Genomic DNA, 26887 nt, shown 5'->3' with positions numbered 1-26887 from the left:
TCTTTTAAAAATTATTGCGCCCACTGTATTTAGTACAGAAGCAGCCCACAGAAATTACCACTTAGTATAAAGAATGAAAAATAAATAACTTAATGTATTGAAATTTGACTGTTATTTTGCCCTTTTTTTATTTTTTTTTTTTTTGCTGCTGGGTTAGTTTTGCATAGAGTAAGGCACTGGATTAGAAAAAGCAGAATTTTTCTAGTTCCTACCTATGTCATTGGTTACCATCTTGGAAAACTTTCTGCTTTTGGTCTTCACTGTAAATAATATTTTAATAAAAAAGATCAATCTAAGTATAGCAAAAGGTGAACTGAAGAAAAAACAAGACTAGAGAAAAGAAAAATACTGTACCCTTTTCTATAAAATTATTCATTTTTTGTTCATCATCAGAATTGTTTGGTGAACCAGAACCTACAAGTGGAGACAGAATGAAATGGATATACATTTGTCATGAATGAAGTGGATATATGACACAAAATCAATGTATTAATACAAGCTTTGAGTTTAATGAAGATAAAAAGAAGTATTAAAATATCAAATACTGATACTGGTATTCTCTGTAGCTGTACTAGATATTATACAGTACAAATTATTTTGGTATGACAAGAATTCTGCCATATCAGGATTAACCACAGAAATTATAATGCAAGCTACAACGCTGCACATTGCAGCGAGTTTATTGATAGAAGTATTTCCCTCATTGATGAAATGTTTATATTGAATAACTAAATAGATGTACTAATCATTGCTCCAGACACAATGATTAACCTAAATTATGATTCACAAAACACTGCTGTAACAATAAACTCAAGTTCTATACAGCTGTTTCTTTGTTTGCCTTTTTTCAATGCAGTAAAGTCACTGTTGGACCACAGTTCTTCCACTATTCTGCAGAAAACTCTGAGCCAATGCTACCACCTGGGATTTTTCTGTATCCCTAACCCTGAAAAACTGGTGGTGGCTACAGATCACAGCTTCAGGCTTACTGTTGTCATGAAATTAAAATATTGTCAGGAAAGTAAAACATTGTTCAACTAAAAACATCCAAATTTAATTGGATTTTATGCTGCTGAAGTGTAAAATAAGAACAAAACATAAGCATTTTGGCACTCCTGAAGACAAAATCTTGTCAGATTACAACGCTATACAATGTTTTACAGGTCAGATAAACACCCCCAGAGTCTAGGCCTATTACTGCTTGACATTTATAGAAAAAGCAGGAGACATTTTCACAGTATTTCTACAATTCTGTGTTACTGAAACTGTAGGATATTGTCCTAACTTGCATAGGCAGGTAGTCCCTTTCACAGTCCTCTCAACTATATAGCCACCCACTGGAGGAAGTCTAACGGAAGTTAGCTTCCACTTCTCTTTACCTGGACATCGAAAGGTGGAAGATTTAGATCATTTGAGCAAATTTAGACTTCGGTCCAAACAGAGACTAGTCTCTTATAGATCCCATTGCAACAATGAAAGCCAATAAGGGACTCAATTGCCAATCCCATCCTCTAGTCTTAAAGCTAGGAACATGCAAACTTTTTGTGCTTCTGTATTTTCCTCTTAACTAGAGAGCCAATAGATTGGAAAAAATTTACTTAAATCTTGCCTCCATGCTGCTTTACAAGCTCACCAACACTTTGCAGCAAATATCTCAAAAATGTCCTCTCTTACCTCTGAAAATTAGATGGCATTTTCAAGCTTCTTTCCAGTCTTGTGCTCTTGCCCAGAAAAGATATAAAACTTAAACCAAACCTAAGGAATTGCAGTTCTTCTCCCTTCACAAATCTCAAATTATTTCCATATTAGGAGGTGCCTCCAAGTTTTTTTCAAAGGAAAAATTGAGAAGCCTACCATGACCTTTATCTCATTCACTGAGAGCTGGGAGTAGAGGACAGAATCAAGGGAAGCAAGGCACAGTCTAGCCTCACTACTTCAAGATTCTATTTTACATGAGAATGCAATAGTTCCATTTGTCCTCCATCTTTCGTCCCTTCACTGGTTTTGGTACTTTAGACCTATTTATCCACAGTATTGTGCATGTACACATCATAAACTATATATCTTTTCACAGAATACTCAGCTCTCCAAACTTCTAGGTTTTATTCTAAAATGAACTAAGTTCAAAATAGTGTTCTCAGAAAGTCAACCCAAACCAGAGACTCATTTTTACTTCTACAGGATTGGAAATTTCCCTCTGATTTTGTGTACTTTCAGGACATTTGAATTCGCCTATTCTAAGCTGTCTCCTTATTTGATCCTCTTAAAGAAACATTCAAATTTCATTAATTTTTAACCTACTATAGCTCACAGAACTCAGACAGGAGGGAGGGGGTAAACAGAGGAGGGGAAGCAAATTGTTAAATATAGGGGTTTCCTTGATTTTCATCTTTGGACTTGCCTTCATTGTTAGTGGAAATGGTGAATTAAGGTTTACTCTACTTGAATTCCAACTTATGAAAGAAACTCTCTAATTCATACTACACAGGGTGTTATGTTTAAGCAGTATGAGTTGGAAGCAGTTGGGGCTGATATTTGGGTGATGCTGGAGCAAGGGGAAAAGAGGATACACATTAGGGTTTACAACTCATTAGCTGTTCATTGCACACATTTTATAGTAGTCTACCAGAAATGACACTTAGCCTGGACTTTTTAAGTGGGTCAAATTCAAACACCTTAGTGAGATTGATAACTATCCTCAACCTTGACAGACAAAGAGATTTACTGCAACTGCAGCACTGCACAGTAAACTGTTCACAGACATCAGTCTTGATATTCAAAAATGAAATAGGAAAGATGCACTTTATTCTAAACACCACAAAAAATGTTTTCACTATAAATGATGCTGAAATTAACAACTTCAGCATGCCAGTACTTAGCATTACAGATGTTTGTCATGAAATCACATCTTCAGTTAAGACTTTTAATTAAAGTTCCCATCCAATTTTTGCTTTAATTATAAATAAATTCAATTTACTTTTAGAAAGAGCTAGCAAAAATGACATTGATTGATCTAGAGGTGAGTTTTGCACAACTTAAAATTAACATCAAAAGACAGCAGTTGTCAAATCAGAAATTAAAATTTGTTAAAATTTCTACTAGAGCTACAAACATAATATTTTGTTTTATTACGCCTTCAACTTGGCTTTGAAAGATACAGGCTACAATAGAAAAGGAATCTATCTTTAGATTCCTATCTTGATTAGCATTTTGCACTACGTTGCACATACTACTTTACATACTTGATTTAAACCTGAAGTTTAGTCCTTTACTCTAACTTTGAGTAGCTTTGAATAAAACAAAATGGCATCTTCAAAAGTTCTCAGAGTAAGAAGTGAAAATAAGCGACAATTTTTAGCTACTACAAAAAATATACACCTCTAATACTACATATACTTAAGTATTTACATGGCTATAGCCTCAACTAGCCAATATGAAATAAAATATTAAATCTTTAAAATATAATTTAAAATGTTCACATACAGCAGTTGCAATTGAATAAAACCAAACAACTCCTTGTTTATCATGCTGGTTTCTGAAGACCTCTGATTCCAAAGAAAAATAGTAATTTGCCACTTAAAGATGCCACTCATCCTTATGACATATTCCTATTGCACCTCTTATATCAGCCTTGTTTTAAAAATGCAGTTGTGCAACACAGCAAAATTTATGACAGCTCAAAGAGTTTGTGAGAGGACAACAGGTTTTATATAATTACTAACTAGTAAATGTTGACTTAATGCATAGGAAAATAAGAAGCTGAAGATCAGAGAAAGTTATGATTACCTGATGTCGGCGACTTGCACCGGTCTTCTGGCACCACTGTACCTTCATTAATATCACAAAGACCTGCTGAAACACAAAGCCAGAGTATTATAAATACAGTTGCTATTTTATTCTTACTTCCACTGCAGTTAGGAACTTCATTTCTTATTAGATACAAACAAGTCAGTTGTGACAGAATTTCTGTTACATATTTTTTTTTACACTACCCACAGTGACCGTAGAGTCACTAACAAAATACACTCTCATTAAATTTCAGTGAAAACCACCATATATTCAGCAAGACAGACCTATCAGAATAGTTAATTATTTACACACGATAGATATATATTAAGTACAAGCAAAATTTGTTTTGAAAAAAATCAGAGTTATATAAAAAATTTAAATGCAAAAGAAAAATCAGATTAAAGAGGATCTTGAAGATTACAAACACATATGTGAAACTACAGTGCCTTTTTTCAAACTACTTTCCTGCTGATACTGTGATATGTTTTATATTTGTCAATTTGCATTGCCAAGTCCATTGTCCAGAAAAACTCCTTATTGATGTCACTTACAGAATTCAGATCTTAGGGTGTTTACAAAGGTGTTCTTCCTAAAATGGGGGAATTTCAATAGAATTCTTACATCATCAAATTTGATCAATTTGAATAATTGCAGTATGTTAACATGTAAAAACTAATTCCTTTCATTCCAGTGAAGGAAATAAAGTCTAGTAGTCCACAATCAGATGCCAAAGATGAAAGTTGCCTCATAAGCCTCCAAGTATTATTCCATAGCACAAATTAGAAGTACACAAGGAATTTTTCTATTTTTCTTTTTGACATGAAATTGCTGTCCAGGCTGTCCACAATTAAGAAAAACGAATTTTATTGATATTTTAAGGTTAGTGATGCATCTTCAGGTTTATATCATGAAGTTTTCCTACAGAAATTTCATGACGTGATACTAAGGCAAAAAAGCATGGAATACTGAACAGCAATAGTTAAGAAATATTTGTTAAAATTAAGGGGTTTTGCATGCACACAAATGTTTCCAGTAGTCAAAAAGTTTGAGAAGTGTAATGGTAAGGACTAAGATAACAAAGGCATTACATGGAAAGCCTGTCTATACAGCTGTACACTACACATTCACAAGTGCATCTGTCAAGAAACAGAAAATATAAGAACAGCTCTATTCTATCAAAGCTTTAAAATTTCCAAATATTAAATGAGAATTTAATAGTTTTAAGGGAAAAAGGTTCTCCTGAAATATCATATCAATCTGGAATGCATTGAAAGTGTGTTGCATTAACAGTTTTGTTTATCCAAAATAGTATTTTTTAATATTACTAAGAGCATATACAGCTTAAATCTCAAAACTCAATGACTAGAATTGTTGTCAAATGACCTTAAGGCTTCATTAACCTTACACTTGAGAGTGCTGGAACCAATTTAAATTCTAAAAAGTAAAGTGAAATTCCAGGTGAAAGCTATGTCTTTCCACTACACAGGAGAAAGAAAAAAGCAATTTATTTTGTTACTTATCTGTCAGTAAATCGATGAATACTATGGGATAGTCATGGTCCATATCCTCTAAATATGATGTGACCTCTGAAAGCACCAAAGTTCTAAACAGGCATGGGAGTCTAAATGTTTTGAACCAGACAGGATTATATAAAAAGATTTTTCAAAAATCCTGATGTTGCTCTCACAACAAGCAATACAAGTTTTAGATAGTAACAGTGCTGGGAGGATAAACCTGTACTGTGCTCTTAGAAGTAGTTGCTCCTTCAGGAGCCAAACCAAACAAATCCAAACACACAGTTCAGGAACTCAATTTTCTCTTTTCTGTAAATATCAATTCTTTACCTTCAAAGGAAGAGTTGCACTGTTTCTCTTATGAAAACTTATTAATTGACAGGAATAGTCTTTAGCCAAGAATGAAGTTATACACATGCACACTTGATTTCTTTGTAAGAAGTCTTGAGGCTATAATTTGATTAATACACATCTTAATAAACAGTAAGTGTAAGCGTGCATTATGGTAATCACTATGGCATGTAAACCTTGGAAATCTAATCACAGCCATCTAGAAAAGGAACAGGAAGAGATGAAAAGTAATTTTACCTATGACTATATTAGTAATTAAACTAAGCAGAGAATAACAAAAATGACCTGAGTTAAGCTGTGAACTAGGAGAGTCTGTCTATGACCAACAAGAAGAAACTGGCATGACAGTCTCTATTGCTGTTCATCTTAAAACCCCAGGTACCCTGATAGAAGCTCTGGCAGCAACACAGCTCTTCTGGAAAAGTTCTCTGGTTTTGGGCTTATAGTACACATGCAAATTGCTATGAATTACCAAAGCAAATTGATCCAAGAGTTTCCATTTTAGAACTGTAAAGACTGTAACTTCCTATGATATCAAGGTATATACAAGTGACTTTCTAATAAGCTTTTAGTTTATTTATCTCTCTGAACTCCAGAAGCAAGAAATTTGAAAACCCTCCAAACTGGAAAAAAAAATAAAATCAAATGTCAAAGACATAAACATTACCATGCTGCATTAAAAACCTCCCTAGAATTACAGCTGAAATTAATTGATGCATAAAGTAAGTTTCATGAGACTTTTGTCAGTTTTTTGCATAGGCTTTAGACAGACATACCTGAAGAACCTACAACTGGACTGGAAATCAGCCTAATTAAAAATTACAACTAAAACTAGATTGATATGAAGATGTAAAAGCTAGAACTAAAAACAAGCTGAAAAACAGAGTCAAAAAGCTCCCCAAACCCAATAATCAAACTTTCTGATACAGTTCTCGCCTTGGCTGATGTCAGTCACAGCTGATGTTGGTCTTGTGGCATTTAAGATAAAATTCAAATAGGCCATGAAAGGGGATAGGGGAAACAGCATGACCAAGCAATCCCAGAAGAGTTCTAGGCATGTATTTTCTTCCAGTTTGCCTCAATTACAGTTCTGAATATCTCGTAGCCTACATTCGAAAGAAAACTTTTTGATGTATAATAAAAATTATGAAGTCACATGCATGCAAGAACTGCTTCAATTTTGTCAGAAACCTAAAATGTCTCTGGTAGAACTCAGAAATACTAACTTATAATGAGTTGTTTTATATTGGACTAATCAAAAAGTCACATAAAATCTTGTAATCCCCCCCAACAGTTATTCGCAAAAGAGTTAAAATTGGTGTCCTATATGAACTTAAGTAACTAAGAAGGAAAAATAACAGCTGTCTAAGTTTTGGTATTTCATCATGAAATTATGACTTGTCTCATCATTTGGTATCAGTATTGACTTGATGGTTCCTGTCATATTTAACAAACAGTACATCAAGCAAGTGTAAGCCACCACTGTGTATAGAATATACAGAATTTTCATCACATTGTAAAGCTTTTACTTACACATTTCATGTCTTTTGGCACGTGGCCAAAGCTGATTTCCACCCCTCCCTTACTATTACAGTCTGAAGGCAAAAGTTGATTTTGATTTTAAGCTTGACAAGCACCTGATGACACTGTCTAGCAGGCCTTAACAAAACACATATACTGCATGCTTCACAAACTATAAATTTCCACCCAAAACATGTGAGTAGTATACCTGGTATGAATCACTGATAAATTCCAAAACACGATCCCAACTGGGAGCTTGTATCTGTAGAGCTAGCCTGAAATGACAGTTTACAGTCTAGCTAGTGTAGAGAGCCTTGTCTCTAATTAGATGCTGCTTTAAGACGGGAATCTGAATTTCTTTTCTGAGTAGAAAAAATAAGATGACAGAAACATACATCATATTCTTGCAACATAAGTGAAGGGAAAAATCTTGCATTTCCATTCATATTTTAGAAGATACGTAACTCTTACTATATGAATTTTTTTAAAAAACACCTTTGTAAATTTTCAATTGGTTGATTAAGGACATGCCATTTACTAAATTGTAAATATGTCAGCAGATATTGATGATCTACTGAATTGACATTCTATGCTGAAACATACAGAATATTGGGGTTCTTAATTAGAAAGGACCAATCCTTCCTGCATTTTTTGGAAGTGGTTGAGTAATAGAAAATAATGTTTTCCTACTCCCCTCCCTGCCCTCATATGGAAACAATTTTTCTGTTCAGCCAATTTTGTGATACTATGTACAATATATTCTGCTCTGTTGCATGCTGTCTGAATGTGAATTTAATATAACTAATTAAGAATTTGTCTGAATGCATATATATAGGCTAGTATGATTTTTTTTTCTTAAATACAGTTAAATACAAGAATTTTCTAAAACTACTATGTGACATTACTTACCTAAGCACTTTTTCTCGGAGAATTTAGATATTAAGTACTAATACTCCCTGAAGATTATTAGAGTTGTAAAAGTGTGAAAATGTCTTATTCACAGAAAAATTAATTTTGAAATATTTAAATATAAATGTTTTCAAGATAAAAAATACAATGAAGGCATATCTTTCAAAATAAAACCAAGGAAGCATAAGTTCCTTGCATTTTTGAAAATGCAGATACTAATGTCCAAGAAAGGGAGAATGCAAAATCCAAAAGTGTTCTGACTATCTCATATAGTTCAAATTCCATAAATATATCAAAGGGTATTGCTTAAATATTAAGACTTATTATTTGTGGAAAATTACACAGTAATAATACTTTATTATTTAAATTATTGAAGTCTGGGCAACACATACATTGAAAGAACTACAAATAATGAGAAATTTTAAATGAAGGAGAAATTATTTTCAGGTTTTAAAATTAATGTAGCTCCAGCTAACCAAGATATTGTCAGGATGGTAAACAGAAAGAGAACTACACGATTAAGAAATTAACTCTTCTGTACAAAACTTTTTTAACCTATTTCTAAATAAAATAGTCAAACAAAATTCAGCTTTACAATATTTGGTTTCAGAAACTAGTTTTGGGATTTCTACTCATCTTTTGCTCTTCTTCAAAACAATCAGTGCCAGATTCTGTTTTTCAGTTCTGTATCTTAAGGTGAAGGCATTTCTTTTATGCCTAGTTCCCTTTCTGCCTTGGCAGCAGAGGATTGAAGACTATAGGGAAAGCAGGTTTTTGCTATTAAGACTACTCTCCGAGATGTATTTCTTTTTTCTTGTTCAGGGAAAAAATGGCAGAACTATGAATTGGACGACAGTATCAAGTGTTTGGGTTTTTTATTTGTTTTTGTTTTGTTTTTTTTTGTTTGTTTTTAAACTCCAGTTCAGTCTTGCTGTAGCTTAGTTTTATTCTACTCCATTAAAAAATGGGGTGAGATTACCTACCTCTGCCAAGGGCTGGAAAAAAGTGACATCCTATGGAAAGGAACAACACTATGCTTTAAAAAAATAAGCTTTACATTCTCCAATTTCTTGGATGTTGTAATTGATGTTGTAAGTCAGAGAACCTCTCAGGTAAATCATAATTCTGATGGGTTACCTCCCTTACATAGACATCTGAACTTCAAAACTGCTTGGAAGGTTCTGTGCAGTATTGTGCAACACACAAACACCTCCACTCTTAATCCTTATAAAAAACATCTTTTTAGAAGTAAATTTTCATTTGTAGTAGAAAAATCACTGTTTATCACAATGTTTATTACTATCACTACTACTAATAGTCTAACTAGAGTTATGAAACTTTTTCTGCCAGAAAGGGAACCAAGCAAGGGAAGCTTATAGTAAAAGAACACTAAATTCCTAAGATCTTAGGTCTGTAAACATCAGTAACTTTTAAGGTAGAATCTCCTTTTGATTTTGATATTTATTTCTTTAAAAATACAAAATACTGAGACTATTATGGTTGCCTTTTTCTTCAAGTTTCTTTTAAAGATATAATGAACAAGAAATACAATAGATGCATGATGGATTAAAATCAGTTTCCAAAAGGAAAACAATTACTTAAAATGGACTAAGAAAAATACTTAGGGTGAGTGAACAAATAAAAAAAAATCAAATTCAGATGTTCAAAAATATTTGAATGCCATGAGATGACTTACTTATATAAGAGGTGCGAAGCTTTTTCACAGACTCTGAATATAAGTTAGAAAGGCCGCACATGCAAGAAGCCACAGTCAGCATACCTTTATGAAGCAATGAGAAAAGGAAAGACGAAGACACTAACAGTACATTTGAGACAGAAAAGCCAGCCAAATAACTTGTATAACCAGGTTTTTAAAATGCTTTTGCCATGCAGATTGTTAGTATTAAAAGTTAAGATGAAAAAAATATGACTTCATGTAATAGCTTTATGAACAAAAAGGACTTTAATCATGAATGTCTTAGAGACACAGTTGAAAAAGCTATGTGGATCCAATACATTAAAATAACGAATGCTAAGAAAACAAAGGCAAGTGATGTTTAGCACTCCAAAAGGCAGTTAATAATCTAAGTGCATGAAACAGAATTTAATCCCTTTACTCCCAAGACAAGTTAACACAGTCAACCAATAATTTCTTTTTCTCAAAATAATTTTTTTTCATTTCATAGAAGAAAATATTTTATCTGACAGGATACAAACTGTGTACATTCTGTTCTATATTAATGATTTTTAGATAAGTTTCCTGAATTGAAATAAGATGACTAGTGTAAACTGGATCTTTTTCAAACCAACATTTGATAAATACATCCTAGACAGTTCCATTTGAATATCATATAATCTGAAGAATTTAACAGGACTTTATTCTGGATCTCTCAAAGAAATCAACACTAGTGTATGAAGAACGGTTTTTTGAACAGTTGATTTCCCATCAAAAAAATAATCATTTGGGGCAGCAATGACACTGTTTATTGTTCTGTCTTCAGCTGTTTTCCTAAAGTAACTTAGGAGTATCCATGACATATCAGGGAGAAGAAAATTTAAAAATACTAAATTTTCCTTTAGGTTTCAAAAAACTTGGCATTTTGACTGAAAAGCCACTTTCCTCCTCAGCTGAAAAAGAACACTCTTCAGCATATTTTTAAATCAAAGTACTTTTTTTTTTCTCAAAGATTTATTTATTTTATCAGTTTATATGTGGAAGTTTATTTGGCTTCCTCTCAAGCATAATATAACAGCATAAACAACAAAACATGCTTTAGCTTATCAGGGACATTCCTATTCAAAGTTTAAAATAGGAAGCTAAAGATCCCAGCAAACACACTGGTTATTGGCAAACATTAATGGGTTTATACAAGCATATGATACGGGTACTAGCTTTATCAGAAATATCGGGTATTTCCTCATGCTGTGTTATTAAGTTACATTCCTATAAACTGCATAAATCCACTGTGCATACTTATATCTACTTACACATAGTATTTTCCAGTTTATGTTTTCTTAAAACAAACATTACATTGAAAAAATAAGTAATAATATCAAGCATCACTAGATTCCACTCAGCAACAATTTTTAAGGAAACATGATTTAACAAAACTGAAATAGTGACATTAGGAACAGATCAAGGAGAAAGAATGTAACTGTAGTATAGAAAAGTATGTTTGTAAGACTAGATGACCAGCTGTGCCTTTCTTCTGAGCTTAAAACATGTTTTGGGTTGCTCACCTCCAGATGGTTGCCGAGTTTTTCGTGGAGATCGTGGCTCCCTGCGATAAGGATCATTGGAGCCATACAGTTCAATAGTGCCTAGATTCAAGAGCACTGTCTTCTGGAGGTAATCAACCATGGCAATACCGTTACAGTTTCCAAAAACTACTCTAGAAAAAGACAAGTGGAAGGAAAGACAGTGCTAATTAAATGTTGGTAAATTTTCACATAAAGATTTTTTGCTGTTCAGCATTTGAAGACTTCCTAATTTTTAATTATCCTAGATCAAACATACCTATAAATTACTATTTTAGAGTGCAGTATTGCTTAAGTGTTCTCTTGTAAAAACATGGCACCAAGTAGAACAGATCATTGTCATTGTACTTGCCAACCTATCTGACAGAGCCTTAAATGACACTTATTCTCAGCTGTACAGTGGCAGCTGAGAAAGTGATGATGATTTGTTTCTGCTGCTAGCATAATCAGGATCTGCCATGACCCAATAGGAATTATCTCCTAAGCACAAGAGACTGATTACCTCTCTGTCTTGCTGTGCAGCTCATGTGAACACACATAGAGACTTAGTTTTAATGGATAATTTTAAACCCCTTTGACAGAATAATGAAAAAACTGTGTAGAATATACTTACAGGCCGTATGCTGAGTTGACTGCTAAGCTGGTTATCTGTTGAGGAGGTTCTCCACTCACCCACACTAGCTGGATAACTAGCTCAGTTTGGTAGCCTGGAGACTGCTTGAGAGGAGAATTTTTAACTCTGCAAAATAAACAAAACATGGTGTCTTTTTATTCTCCTCCATAGTCTCCATTTTTAACTTAGGGGCTCAGAGTTCATTAATTTCTACACCACACTGGACTTCAGAAAGTCGGGAAATTGTAAAACATATGATCAAAACCACATAAAAGCAATCAGAAGAAAAATCCACATTGAAACTGTTAATTCACGTTTTTAAGGGCCCCTTTGATTCACTACGTAATTGAAAATTAATAGAACGGTGATCACAAATACTTCATTTTTCCCATCTTCAGAGCAAGGCATAACAGAGCTATTATGCTGTATTGCCTTGAGTAGATAAAGGTGCTCGGTCAGCATCTAAAAAGGTGTTATGCATTTTTTTCCAGAGTTCCTGGAAGAATTCTGATTTAGAGAATGGAAGGGGGTGAGGGCTGCATGTGGAATAAGTATACTGAAAAGGGAAATAAAAGCACAATGTATTGAGACAAATGATAAAAAAAGCTGATGATATGGTAGAAAGAAAATGAAAATAAGTAAATTATTGTAATGGTAGACCAGTTGTATGCAATGAATCTGGGACTGGGGGAATTGAAGCTCCTGGAAAAATTTTGTTTGCATGCTGATGAACAAACTTATGCATGTCATGCAGAAAAGATTACGTCCTGCATTTTTTAAGGTGAAAAAAGTTACACAGAACTTACATTCCTCTGTTTCCCGAATTCTTATTTTACCCATTCATTCTCACTAATGCATATTTTGGTTTGTCAATATTTTACAAAAATTCAGAATTTTCCATTTTTTCTACCTGCGTTTTCTTTAGAAATACACCACTGCAACTTGGTACAATCAATACAATTGAAAATCCTCACTCAGATAAAGTAACTGCAACAGAATTAGTTATTTTCTAGATAGACGCACTCAAAGAATTAAAATCCAAGCTGGGACCTTAAAACTTCAGAAAACAAAAAGTACATACTTAACTTTATATCTGCAAGATATATACATTCTGGTAGAAAAAGTGATGGTCCAGAGGTCTCATAATGCACTCTTGTAGAAGAGTAAAAAAAAGATTGCCTTCTTTTAATTTTCATTTCTCAAATGAGTAAAAGCTCACACAAAGAAGTTTATAGAAAAATTCCCAATTTAAAAAGACCAAAAACTGGTCAAAGACCTATATTGCAAGCTCTATGAGGCATCATGCAAAGTGAAGATCCTTGACAATGGGACATTTATTTAATTCTGTTTTCAAAATATCAAGTAGTTCTCTTAGGGAATTTTCAAAAAAGAAGTATATTTATAAGCCTAAAGAGTTACCAGTCAGCTAGCTATTTGTAAGAATTTTCACCACTTTTGATTTGGCTCTAAAACCTAAGGCTCTGGAAAACCAACAGATGAAATGTATTCAGCCACAGAACATCAAGTTTCCTAGTCATTTCAATGGACAATGAGAGACAGTGAATAAATTGCTGCTATTGAAAAATGTTTGCTCTAAAGAGTGATCATCTATAACTATACTAACATCTGTGCCAAATTTTCCTAAATCATAACGTAAGGATTTTCAAATTTTTATCAAATCAGCTTATGAAGTTTAAAGAAATTGAGATAGCAATATTCATTTCTTAAAACAGAACTCAACTTTCAGATATTTGGAAAATGTTGCTCTATAAAATAAAACATTCTCACCAGCAATCACATATCTGTAATAATATCAAAGTACATATATTCTAATGACATATTTTCATAAAGTCTCGCACTCAATGACAGTGTAACAGAATATACTTACTTTAAACACGGGACATTATCACGAAGTCCATCAGATGAACTGCTACTAGTAGATGGGTGAGACTGGGGAACGATGGATTGAGGATTGGAACCTGTGCCTGGAGTTGATGAAGGTGGCACCTGCTCACCATCTGGAGTTTCAATATCATTTATTTCATATAGCAGACGTACTTCCAGCATCTGTGAATTAAAATTAAAAAAAAAAAAAAATCAGTAAAGTCTCTCCCTTTCAAAAAAACTGGATACAAAATAAATGAAGTGCAACAGAAGATTGTAGTGATAAGTGACGTCCAGGTCTTTTTCATCTTTTAAAAGATGACACTAGGTTAATAAACAGTGCAACCTAAATACATACGTAGTCTTCAGAAATAGAGTCGTAGTCACTACTACAGACTGAGTATCTGAAGATTACTGAAACTTGAAAGTCTGATATATTTCCCAGTTTTTAAAAGTTTGCATCTTAATATTGAAAGAAATTAAATACCGGATAGAAAACCCATTTAATTATCATTCTGCTGACATACAATCTCAGTTATGAAGATGACTTGGTTTATGTAATTCTGGAATAGTAAAACCAAGAGCTAAAGGCACATAGACAGCTACCCTTTATACTGATGCAACACTGTACACATGGGACTTGGTTCAATATTTGATGTGCTCAACTAGCTCATACATTTTAAAGAACTGCAAATTCATCGTGACTTCAGATTTTCTTCTGCTGGATCTGTAACAATATTAGTATTAATTGCAATGCAGTGAAAAGAAACTTTTCCACTGTTTTATTCTCATCATCTGCAAAGTAGAACGTAATTCATGGACTGAAACAAAGAATATCTAGTATTTTTAAAACTTTCCTAGTACTGAAGAATAATTTGCTAGGGACTGAATCAGAAAAATTGTTTAGAAAAAACTATTTCCTCAGAAGGGAATGTACTTGTACACAAGTAAACACCCCATGAAGGGTGAAAAAAAAAAAACCCCGTGCCTCAGGTCTTTAAACTAAGACTTATCCAAAGGGAGCAGAATAGGAAGGGGACAGCGTTTATGATCTGTGTGTGCGTGTGTGTGTTGCGGGCAGGAGGTGGGAGGAAAAACCAACTACATTACAATTAACATTTTACTTATAACATACAACATTTTATAATTAAATATGAGCTTCTAGCCCATACATTCAAATACATAAACTTGTATGTATGTGTTTGATTTAACAAAGGATTTCTCAAACTCTTGTAATAGAATCAGTGTATCTTACATAGAATAAAATAGCAACACATCACAGTCCTTAACAGACTCTAGGGAACTCTTCTAGCTCTGCACACTGGAGTTTTGACAGGACAGATGATAATTATTAGAAATCAAGGAAAAAAAGAATCTACTCCCTAAAAGCTTTGAAATTCTTCAACTCCACATCTCATTCACTGAAAACCACTATCTTGGTGTGCGATATTTACTTTTGTTGAATTTTGTAATTAATCATTTTTCCTCCAAAAAAACACATCTCTTTGTTTTGAGACAACTGTTTTTGTCCATTTCACTAATAAAATAAAAGGTAACAAAGCAGTAAATTGCTAGAACAGTGTTCTTATAGCTAAATCCTACAAAATTAAAGAATGGTCATAACTAATTACCGGAATGACTTCTGTTGTCACTTCCTGCTTGCTGAACCTGTAAATAATGACATGTGCAGAAACTCCAGCTATGCACAGCATTCTACTTTCTGGACACCACGAGATGATCTGAATAGCATATGGATCTTCATCTACTATATCTGTGTTTGGCCTGTCATCTTTATTCCGTGATTTTTCAAATACTTTGGCTGTTTTTAACTTATAGAGTACTTGCAGCGTTACTAGGAACAAAGTAAAAGAGAAAAATTAGTTTTGATCAAAACAGATTTTTTTTCTTCTCAATTTTTAATTTATTAACTTGTCTCCATAGAGAAAGATATTATGTTCAGCAAAAGAGGGCAGAGTAGAAGCAATGAATATCTGTGTTGCCTCTGTGCACTACTTGATCAATACAGGATCAGTTAGTATAAAAAAATACCCCAACACTTATCCTAAGAGATACATACTAAGCTACAGTTATAAACTAAGCCTTCACAGCTTCTCAAGGCTTTACTGTACCTCAGGATCTCGTTATCTCATCTTGTTACATATGCCATATCTACAACTTAATCATATCTATGGTAGAGAAAGTAAAGCTCCTTTTCTTTCTTTCCACAGTATTTCAAATCCATGACCTCCCACCTGTGCTCTCATACGTAACAGCCCCAATTCCTCCAATTTATATATTATTTTTTCTGATCATTCAAAAGTGCTGCCCTCTGATCAGTCCACATTTTTGTTGATAACAAGTTTCCTAGAACTGCTCTAGTGAGGCCTTTCCACAGTTTTAAATAGTGAGTTACTCCATGACGGTTTTACAGACATACCCACTTCCTTATAGCAGTGATTATTTTTTTCTATGCAACACAGACTGCAATTCATGAGACGTCCCATTTTTTTTCCACAGAAACTAAGTACTGAGTGTACATCATTCATACTACAGTCAAGTAAATTGTCTTTAATATAGCTACCTCTTGTATAGTATCCTTCTCAACTGTAATTCTAATTCTGTATTAAATTTTCTTTCAAATACCTTCATGCTGTTTTCAAACTTCACAGGCATATTCTCTAGTCAATGGCCCAAACCACTGCTATAAATACTAATCACAACATTGGGAAAACTTAAATTATAGCATCCTTTCTCCTCTTCCATATTTCAGTGGTTTTACTTGAATCACATTTCCCTAGTTCACCTGTAAGACTGTCCTATTAGAGAGATTTAAAATCAATAGAGGATACTTGCAATTTCTTGCTTAACAGGTTTATTTATCTGTTTTAGAAAGAAACTAAATGTCTTTAAGAGAATCTCCTTTGACAGATCTACGCTGAATAGATCTTTTAAGCACACAGAATCACTCGGTTCCGGCTAACCCCCTTCTCCTCTCTCTCCCAGGTTCCACTCCCACCCCAAACTGAAATTAAAGATCTATTACACTCCCAATAGTCCTCCTCCCAGCTTTTTAACATATACATTGCATCTGTTCCCTCCCACAACCACATACGCCTTAGCATTTTGGAATCTCACCAGTTTTCCATAGGTTTTCAAAGACAACTAATGACGATTCCAAGATCGCTTTAAACAACTTTTAAGTACCAAGAGTAAGGTTAGTCAGAACTAGATTAACTAAAACATCTAACTCTATGCTGTCACTTCTACTTTGAATTCTTACTGCATTTCTCACTGTGAGCTGTGTAGGCCATCAGATGCAATTGACCCTTTGACTGAAGATGAGAAATGTAAAATAGTATCAGACTCTTCAGGTCTGTTCAGTGTTCCAAAGAAAAGTTTCTTTATTTTACTCTTCTCCTGCCTTTCTTCACAAATGCATAAATCATTTTAGTAGCACAAATTTCTACTGGTTCCAATTCTCATTTTTAGATACTGTAATTTATGGAGAGCTGATGTCTTGAACACATGCCTCTCTCCTGTCCAAAAAGACAGAAACAACTTACTGAAAATCAATTGTATTAAAAAGGTACGCATTTCCCTGTCATGCATCTTCATGCTCAAAAATAAGGTTGAAAGCGTTTCTAAAAAATTTTAGAATTTTTCCATATTAACTGGCCCTTGGACTACCAGTACATTTACTCTGAGGTGGTAAGAAACAGTGGAGCACCTAAGAAATAACGTCAATTATATTTAATTTCAAATAAAAATTTTCTATGAAGTTACTGACTCTACAGAAGGCAAGAAATAATGACAATTACTAGTTTGCAATTACATTCCAATAAAGAAATCAGTTTAGAAAACTCCTACTGCACAGGAAAAAATCTCTACTGAAAATACTTACTTGCTGAGGCATCCCAAAACTTGATCGACCCATCAGCATGCCTATGAAATATTAAAAAATTAATAACACGGTAAAATGGTTAGTTGGAGTGCTATACCTCTTTGTTACTGACTGGAAGGTATACTGTTAACATTCTATTTTTATTAGTGCTTTTAGTGACACTTTATTTTCACAATTTATTGGAAGCTGAGATTTTACCAACATGTGCTCCAATGACTTTGGATGGAAGGGATTAGAAAAACATTTGGAGGCTGATGACTCCACTGTACTAATACTAATTTACCATTTTAAATACTGAGGCATACCTTACCATGTGCTGCTTATTAAAATATGCCCTATATTAGGAGCAACACTTGTAAAGAAGATGCCTAAAGATACAGTATCCCACTGTAAATGAGTCACCTAACTTGTTTATTTAGCCTTGAAATTGAGAATCAGATAACTATATTTTTTCAGGACTGTCTCTCAAACTCTCTCCAAGGTGTAGTATAAAGTGACAGTAATCCTCGTTAGGGCTAATGGGTTGCTCTAAAAAAACTTCATTAGTGCTCTCAATTTCAGTGATGCACTGCAGAGTAATAAATTAAATGTTGCTTATTAAATTGTTCCTTACAGTAGTATCAAAAAGATCAGGCTCAAAAGTATTTGATTGTCCTTTTTGAAATAAAAAATTGACTTCCCTTTGAGAACTGAACTCAATAATTACTTAATGGACTTCCTGTGCTTTAAAACAGTACTCGATATTTTCCAAAAATTAAAGAATATAAGATAAGTTTGATCCAGGATACTTAGATAAGAAACACACATAATCACAATACCACATCATAATAATAATCTCTGTAAAACACTTGCTACCTTCCCTTCCACATTCTGCCTTACTTTCTCAGTAATGCCTCAAGGAGATTATGCCAAGGACTTGTTTGGTGAACCTAATTTCATAATCATTCAAACCACTCATGAAAAACACTGTTCTAAAAGATGAACAAAATATTCTCAATTCTACTTAATCAGCTAAGAAAATTATTACTACACTATGGGATCACTTACCCTGTAATAATTATCTCTGGATAGCTCTGAGTGATCAAACCCCAGTTGCCTCCACTGATAGGCCATTCCTGGAAGATTAACAAAAACACTGAGGAAGAAAATATCATACAGTGCAAAGTTAAGCCATTGAAATTAGTGCAGATACTGCAGAATCCAGTATTTTACATAAAAAAAAAATCAACAAGGGCTATAAACACTACCCCTGTTCCAGGAATTCCTTTAACTTCCAGTGATATGGCAATTGATGGGAGCACATCAGGAAAACATGATTATAAAGCTTGACACATGACAGGATGAGTCAGATGGAGCTCTGGTCTTAGTATGGCCAATCATGTTATTTAGACCTGCTGATTCTCAGTATTTTAAAACACATATGTATGTAGTAGATGTTGTACCTTCTTACTGTAACCTTGACGTTTCTGTCGAGCACCAACTGAATAGAGTGCAGGTATGAGGTCCACAGGACAATCAGCAAAATATTCACAACAAGTAACTGGAGATTCATGTATAGTCAAAGGATACGGATTCTCAAATATAGGATACCTTTAATGGAAGAAAGGGGAAGACTGTTAATCTAGGAAAACCTTTTTTTAAAATGCAGAACACAAGTAAAATACTGAAGACTAGGCTGGCATTCTTTTTGTACAGAGAAAAATAAATGCATATCAAATTAGATTATGAACAAATATGTAACTTTACTGCTCATCTAGTACACTATAAAGATAGACGGAATTGGAAGTTTGTACTGTTTATAGAGTATTTCTAGAACACCATTATTCCCTATAGCTTTATATTTTTAAAAGCTTACTAATTTAGGCCTGTGGAAAAAATTAAGTTACAAAGTCCTAATTGTAGTAATGTGGAGATATGAATTTATTTCTAAGTCTTCAGTCTATTCTTCTGGGGCGAAAGACAGGAAGAGTCCTGTCTCACTTTGTATTAGTATACCATTGTGAGACAGAAAGCTGTCCAGTGCTTTTCAAAGTCTACTTGCAACTCCAAGATCACTTTCTGAAAGCTACAGATAGCAACACTCAGTTACCAAATGGAAGAACATAAACACGTGTTTCCCCCCACCATCTCCATGAGAAAAGTGACAGAGCCTTTATGAGGAAAAAAGTCAATAATACTAATAGAGGTAAACACATCTGTGTTCAAAGAATATTTATCTTGAGAGAAATGCATGCTATGTGTATGTTTTTTCCCCTTTTTATCCCCCCTTTTTTGAGAGGTGATAAGAGACGCAGCTTCTCAAGCCATCTAAAGGAAAAATTGGCAAGAACAGATGAAAACTTACTGCATACCAAGAATTTTATACATAGCTATCTGGAAAGCTACAACAATCTTTTATAACTGAATGAAGACGAGGCTTCACTTTAACAAAATATGACAAATCCATATGAGAACACAAGGTAAAAGGAAGCCTGTAGATTTATTTTGGCATTAATTTTTTTGCCTTTTTAGGTGTCAAACAATTAATACTTTGCAAGTCAATCATAACAAAGACCATTATAAGTCTTCTAAAAACACAACCGCTAAAGATTCTTTTAGCATGAACTAGAATAAGCCTTACCATAACTTCAAATTTCAGGCATTGCAAATTAAATATGAATTTTGGAAGCTTAATGCTATTGGTATATCAGAAACAAGTTCTGGATACAGTATATGGCCATGTAACACTGGGAAAAGCTAAATGAGATTGCTCAGTACCTGGAGAGATATTAGGACAAAACCTGATCTTCTTCTGAATTCCATAGAGTCTTCATTATCTAAGGTATCACCTTAGATAACACACTTGACTTTAAGGATAAATATTTACAGGGTTTCGTTTTGCCCTACAAGGATGTTCTTCACAAGGATTTTTTTTCATTGACCATCGGAGATTTTTAATCAGGAACACTACCAACATTTAATCGAGTCCCTCTGCTCCTAATCCCTTAATGGTTAGTTGTTGCTGCTTATACTAATTTTAAAACCCTTCTTAAAATATTTGTAGTATCCAGAACTTTTAATCACCACCTATTAAGAGTGTATGGACTGTCAACAGACAAAGAAACAAGAGACTCAAAATGTGTTAGGCAAGTATTATTTGTGAAAGGTGTAATAGGATACTACTCTTAAGCAACCTCTTACCACAGCTGTAAACTAGGGAGTAGATGTTATCATTCAAATTTTATGTATATGACAGTTATTGCATCAGTATTGGGTTACTTTAAGCAATACTGATAGCAATTTATTTGGCAATAATATCTGCAAATATTTAAGTGATGACAACAGTCAAAATTACCGGGCTTATCTGATCAGTTCTTCTCTCTGCTCCCTTCCCCAAAACTGTAAGCTCCCCCTCACAGCACTAAGGAATCAACTTCAAAATAAACTGTGATACTTAAAAAGCCGCAGTGATCTATGAGTAATTTCTGTTAGTCAATCAAGCCTGGAAAAAGTCACATGATATTCTACTCATCTACTACATATTAAGCTGTGAAAAGTTGATATATAAAGATTCTCAGTTCAGTTGATGAAATTTTTTATTTAATATTCAAAATTTTATGCTCTGAACAGGGAGTTATTATGCTAGATTAAAGCTATAGAGCAGAATAACAGGCTGATCACCACAGCCAACCATTACTACACAAGATTCTTACCCATTTTGTGCAAGGTCAATGAGTACTAAGTCCTTTTCTAGGAGAACAACTACAGCATATGGTTCCTGAAAGTCTGAAAACAAAAGAAGAAAAAGTTACTTATTGGTAAATGGAGCTCATGTATGTATAGCCTCAAGAATGTAATCAGTCCTTGCACTATAGCAGTTAAGGTTAGAAAAAGCCACTTAGATGACTACAGTTTTTGAAGATATTTTATACACTCACCCTCCTGAATACTCCAAGTTAATTGCTCTTCCATTAATTCAATATTTTCAACAGCTCAAATAACAGAAAAAGGAACATGCAGAATAACTTGTACAAGCAGGTCATATGATACAGCCAAATTTCTCAACAATAACATCCTCCCACCCCCAAACTCTTTACCTCATATTCAGTGGGGTTTAAGTTTTAAGCACTTACAAAATGGATTAAAAGACAGCTGACTTGACAGTAAAATAAGAAACTTGAAGCAGTTTGTGAAGTGTATATTCCCCTCTTTCAGGCAGACCTCAAATTCCAAGCTAAGCAGTTCTATATACTCTAATAGAAGTTGATAGTTATAAACACTGGAGTCATCAGCAATATAATGCTATTCATCTGGGACAACTACCTAAACTATGATAAAAAAAATCACCTGCTGCAGAAAAGAGATTACAGGTTAGTGATGAACTTCATGTAAATATTGGAATGAATAAAGTCACTAAAAGTTAAAAATAATACACAAATGCTCTTCACGATTTATCATTGACTGGAAAGATCGTATGTACTCAAATATGTACTGGTGAACACATCTGCTGCAGTAACTACAGCTTTAAGTTGTAATGCTACTTTTTATCTGCACATGCTTTGGGGATTAAAAAGAAAAAAAAATGTACTGCATAATTGGCTTCCTTCTAGAAGCAAAATAGGCTTTATAATAAACTATGCTATTAAGATGCTTTGGGAAGTAAACCATGCTTCAGATAAATAGGGATAACAGATGTTGCTGCTGAAGTCTGATGCCCAGAAACAAAACAGAAAGGAAATAGTCAAGAACATTCTGATGGGATAAAACTCCAGAGATAAGAAATTAAGGTACTGAGAAAAATCTTTACAGAGCCTACCATTAGGATATGGTGTTTCACAGAGGGTTAGGAAATCAACAATAGAATAATCCATTTCTAGCACAGCAGTACTTTTTCCATGCATAACTGTTAAACAGGGTCTTCTTCCTACAGTGTCATATGACAAGCCTCCTGAGAGAATGATGAAAGGCTCCCTGGAATAAAGCAGAGGCATTTAGGATCAAGCCAAGATAATATACTAAAAGATACTGGGCAAGTTTTGAACCTTACAATGAAGTTCCATGAGATATCATTAAGCAGAGATAGAGTAAAAATAATGCAAGCCAGCTCTCCATGCAATATACAGCTTGAGTGTGAGTTTCAAAACTTTAGTTACAGTCTTCAAACTCTTGTTTGAAGTCAGACATCTCCTCCAAACCTTTCATTCCATATTGCTTATTTTACCAATCTTTGCAACTGCTTGGCAAAATGAGGTTTTTTTAAAACTTTGTACAACTTTAGAATTGCTTTTCTTCTACTGAACTGCAGAGTTGGATTTGCCAACAGTCCCATTCAACCATAATATAAAACAGCCTAGCAGAATCAGGGAGAAACAGTCCCATTTACTTGCTGTAGAGTAATATGATTGCCTTGGAGAAGCTTGATAAGCTTCAAAGACCTAACATCTTTTAAGTAGCATCACACATTTACTCAAGACATTTTATCCATTTCCCCCCCTACTACCATGCACAAAATTCAGGAAACTACTATGTCACAGACTACTCCTACTGCATAATCAAATAGCTGAGTAGAGAGCAAAAATATTTCTTCTAGTTTTGAGAACAGATTGGAGGCTTCCCTTGAAAGATTTTTAAAAAGCCTTCAGAGGAACATATTTTTAAATTACACCCATATTTTTCAAATATGCACATAATATAAAATTTATTATTTCATTTACTGAAAAACAAGATGAAGTAAATATATTCATTTTACCATATATTTTTTTATTTCCTGATTATCAAGCATCACTCTTTTTAATACTTCTTATGTTTGAAATAGGACATAATATCTTTTAAAGAGTAGTGTTTATAAGTATATAGCTCAAGAAATAAATGTCACCCATTACTGACTATTGCCTTAAATTCTACATTATATTTCTGAAGGAAAAATAGGAACTTTGAGTGCCTAACAACTATCTCTGATCTACTTTTATGCTCAATTTACGTAGAAATCCTACCCTTCATTTGTGTCTTTCTTGGAAGCAGCTAGTATGTCAGTATCTGGAGAAAATTTCTAGTAAAAAAAGCCATCCTGATATATTGTAAAAAGAGGCTGAAGAGATATAATTTTTTTTTATCCTTTCCTATAACACCATCTTTCCCATACTGTCTAAATGACTTTCACTAGTTATCATTTGAAACACTAATGTGAGACTAGATACATCTTTATTCTTGAAATAAAGATGTCTATAAAGCGTTTGGTTTATACACATGCTGGCCTTCACAAATTTAAGGCTTGGCTGAAATGTACTCTGTGTTTGTAGCATTGAAGGCAAAGCAGACTGAGATAAGCTTCCAGCTTCTACAATTACTTCACAAGCTGCCTGATCCTCCAGAAAGACCTATGACTGAAGATTTGATAAGATCAAAGAGTACTGCTGGCTGAGGAAGAGACCTGAACTGAATGCCATACATCAGACTATAGGTCCATTGAGTTAAATATCCTGCCTCCAACAGTAGCACAAAGTGCATTTCTAGAAAAGGATTAAGTTTTTTCCAAGTTTTCATTCAATCTCAGCTCTTCATATTGAAATTTCACACAATCTTTTATGGTCAGGTCCATGAAATAATTTGAAGAAAGTTACAAACTGGAATTTAACCTGATATTTTTCAGGATGTCAGTGAAGAGAAAAATACTGGTGTGATGTATGTGCAATATCTCATTGTGTTGGAATGATTTATTGCAGTACTTTTTTGTCCATAGAAATAATTAGTTTTTTTAAGCAGTAAAGCTGCCAGGACAATTTGCAGAAATTATTGGACTTGCACCTTCACTGAGATCAACTGACAATACTAAAGTGACAAATTTTAGTTTTTAATTTTCATACAACAAAGTGACATGACAGTGTGTTGGATTCTCCTGGTTTTTCTCCAGGTAATCAGACTGCTTTGGGCAGGCTTGCCAGTCCGTATCCTTAGGAAGCAAGGAATGGAGGAGATACAAATAGATTACACTGATCTGTCACATGGATTTTTCAAAATGAATCAAAGATTAAAGTTGACTTTAGTCTGCCAGAAAGATGGCTACAGATTGCATATGAATTTTTCATATTTTCATGAAACCATGGATTTACCATGAGCACAAGGTGTGTATTTTCTAATTAAAGTGTTGTTCTTCAGCTGTGATACATATTAAAAGGTTAGTGCACGAATGCTATTGGAAATACCTAATTTAAAAGAAAAATTAAAGAGATTTGTACTTTACATCGATTGATCCAACTTTGGTAATATAACAAAAAGCAGTGCTCAAATCTTAGAGAACTGCTATGTAGCATTTTTAGCAGCTGCTCATACAAAAATTCTGTGAAACAGTTCTCCTTCAGCAGGTTTGGAAGTAATCCCCTTACACGAATTTCCTCATGAGATAAATCTGTAAAAATCTCTTGGAGAACACTATAGGAGATTCACTACAAAGGAGGGCAATGTTTCATTGAAAAAAAATTCAGAAAACACAGTATATGAGAACATAATACAATAGAGAGCCAAATGGCTCACAACCCTGGAGAATGTTTCTATTAAATTTTAGAAGTAAACTGTCAAATGTTAGCCAGTTTCTGGCAGTCCAGAGGTGTGAGAGAACAGTATGTACAGAAATAAAGTCATTGGTACCATCCGGCTTACTTTTCAAACCATAAGTAAATTTGCCAAAAAGTTAATGCTAGTATAAAGATGGAAAGGACTTCAAGAGTTAATTTGCCTTAATACTGGCAATCCTGAGGTAGTAAAGATAAATTACAAATTCATTTTTGGGAATTGTGCTTTTGAACTGACAAGCTTACACAAGAAAATAGTACTATTCAAACTAAATTAACAGATCAAGAACTTGTACTTAGCAGGAGACATCATTATCTACGTAACCTCTAGGTCCCAATTATATACATCCATCTTGCTAAAAAGTACTGCTCTACAGTTAGTCAATGACATCAGCTACCAAGACAATACTCTTTTTGATTACATTTTATGGGGAGAGAAAGCTCTAGGAGAAAATAATAAGCTTGAGCAATTTTACTATAATGCTAATATCAACCAGAATAAATACTATAAGGTACTGAATCACCAGCGGTGGGAAGTGGCATTAAGAAGAACTGAATTCAGGGGGATGGGAAGTGGCACTAGGAAGCTCAAGAGCTTCTCTAGATTCACTTTTGACAGAAAAAGTATACATAAAAGGCAATGTGGAAGCCATTTCAGAAAGCTCAAAAGGTAACCTACCTTTGGAATTCATTGCATCACAAAAAGATGGAGCATCTTAGATGAAAAATAGCTGCAGTACAATGACCTTATGCTCTGGGATTGTAAAATCATGCCAGCTTGCTCAAGGAATATAACAAGAATTTGCCTTTTTGACTCCAAGCTGTCAACAGCAACCTTTCCAAATGTATTCTTCCAGAGATAAAGCCACAGACATACAACTGTTGTAGGGTAAACTACTTTGGCTCTGGAGATTTCACTGGCGGTATCTGCATTAGACTTAGAAAAACCTACCAACCCCCCCAAAAAAACAAAAACAAAAAAAAACACAACAGAAAAAGCCACCAAGTTAGAAAATAAATAGGTAGTCTGTAAAAATCAGAAAAAGCATCATGTCCTCCCATTTTCCTGACTCCAGCTTTGCAATATGGAGAACATAATGGAGGAAAAAAAATGAGAAGGGATTAATAAGAGCTGCAACAGTAAAAAGAATAGTGTCTGTAGCCCTTAATACAGGCTGCCATCAGTCATGTTCCTTCCTTTTGTAGGGTTCCAAACACCTTTTCTCAAAAAAAAAAGTTTATTAGAATTAGAAGCAGTAAAGAAAACAATTAAGATCATATCAACAGTGTTTTCCACAGGAGGAGATACTGAAACAATCTAGATCTTTGAGCACTCTAGATAGGGGGAAATAAGAAAGGAGTGACAGAAAGATGTTAGAGGTTCAATATAAAGCATGGAAAAAGTGAATGTTTTTCACAATAAAGAACTGAAATATAACTTAAATATGAATTAAATAGTACCTCAAATGTAGAGCTATTTTGTTTCATTTTCTTCTGTGATTTTTTAAATTTTTTTTTGAAGAACAGTTATAGCAGACTGCTATAGAAACAAGTTTATTTGGTTTGTTTCTTACATTGTTTCAGTAGCTAGAAAAAATTT

General features: G+C 33.9%; 1 protein-coding gene across 6 annotated transcripts in view; it reads right to left on the bottom strand.

Annotated features, from left to right (window-relative positions):
- The window catches only part of STXBP5 (syntaxin binding protein 5), a 107259-nt gene that overhangs the window by 20242 nt on the left and 60130 nt on the right, over positions 1 to 26887 (bottom strand). For 2 of the 6 annotated variants that reach the window (XM_027687691.1, XM_027687711.1), the window contains exons 10-19: positions 22536 to 22690; positions 21433 to 21505; positions 19183 to 19330; positions 18788 to 18855; positions 17741 to 17781; positions 15471 to 15691; positions 13844 to 14022; positions 11956 to 12081; positions 11325 to 11476; positions 3787 to 3852 (exon numbers count right to left, since the gene is read on the bottom strand). In XM_027687691.1, coding sequence (XP_027543492.1) covers positions 3787 to 3852; positions 11325 to 11476; positions 11956 to 12081; positions 13844 to 14022; positions 15471 to 15691; positions 17741 to 17781; positions 18788 to 18855; positions 19183 to 19330; positions 21433 to 21505; positions 22536 to 22690 — 1229 coding nt within the window. Of the gene's footprint in view, positions 1 to 212; positions 261 to 354; positions 415 to 3786; positions 3853 to 11324; positions 11477 to 11955; positions 12082 to 13843; positions 14023 to 15470; positions 15692 to 17740; positions 17782 to 18787; positions 18856 to 19182; positions 19331 to 21432; positions 21506 to 22535; positions 22691 to 26887 lie in introns of all 6 variants that reach the window. The other 4 variants (XM_027687701.1, XM_027687720.1, XM_027687672.1 and 1 more) reach the window with 3 other exon arrangements.

The sequence above is a fragment of the Neopelma chrysocephalum genome, unplaced genomic scaffold (assembly GCF_003984885.1).
Source record: "Neopelma chrysocephalum unplaced genomic scaffold, ASM398488v2 Primary Assembly neopelma1_23, whole genome shotgun sequence".
Taxonomy (NCBI): Eukaryota; Metazoa; Chordata; class Aves; order Passeriformes; family Pipridae; genus Neopelma; species Neopelma chrysocephalum.
The sequence above is the reverse complement of the archived record's forward strand: the minus strand, read 5'-3'. Positions and strand labels throughout refer to the sequence as shown.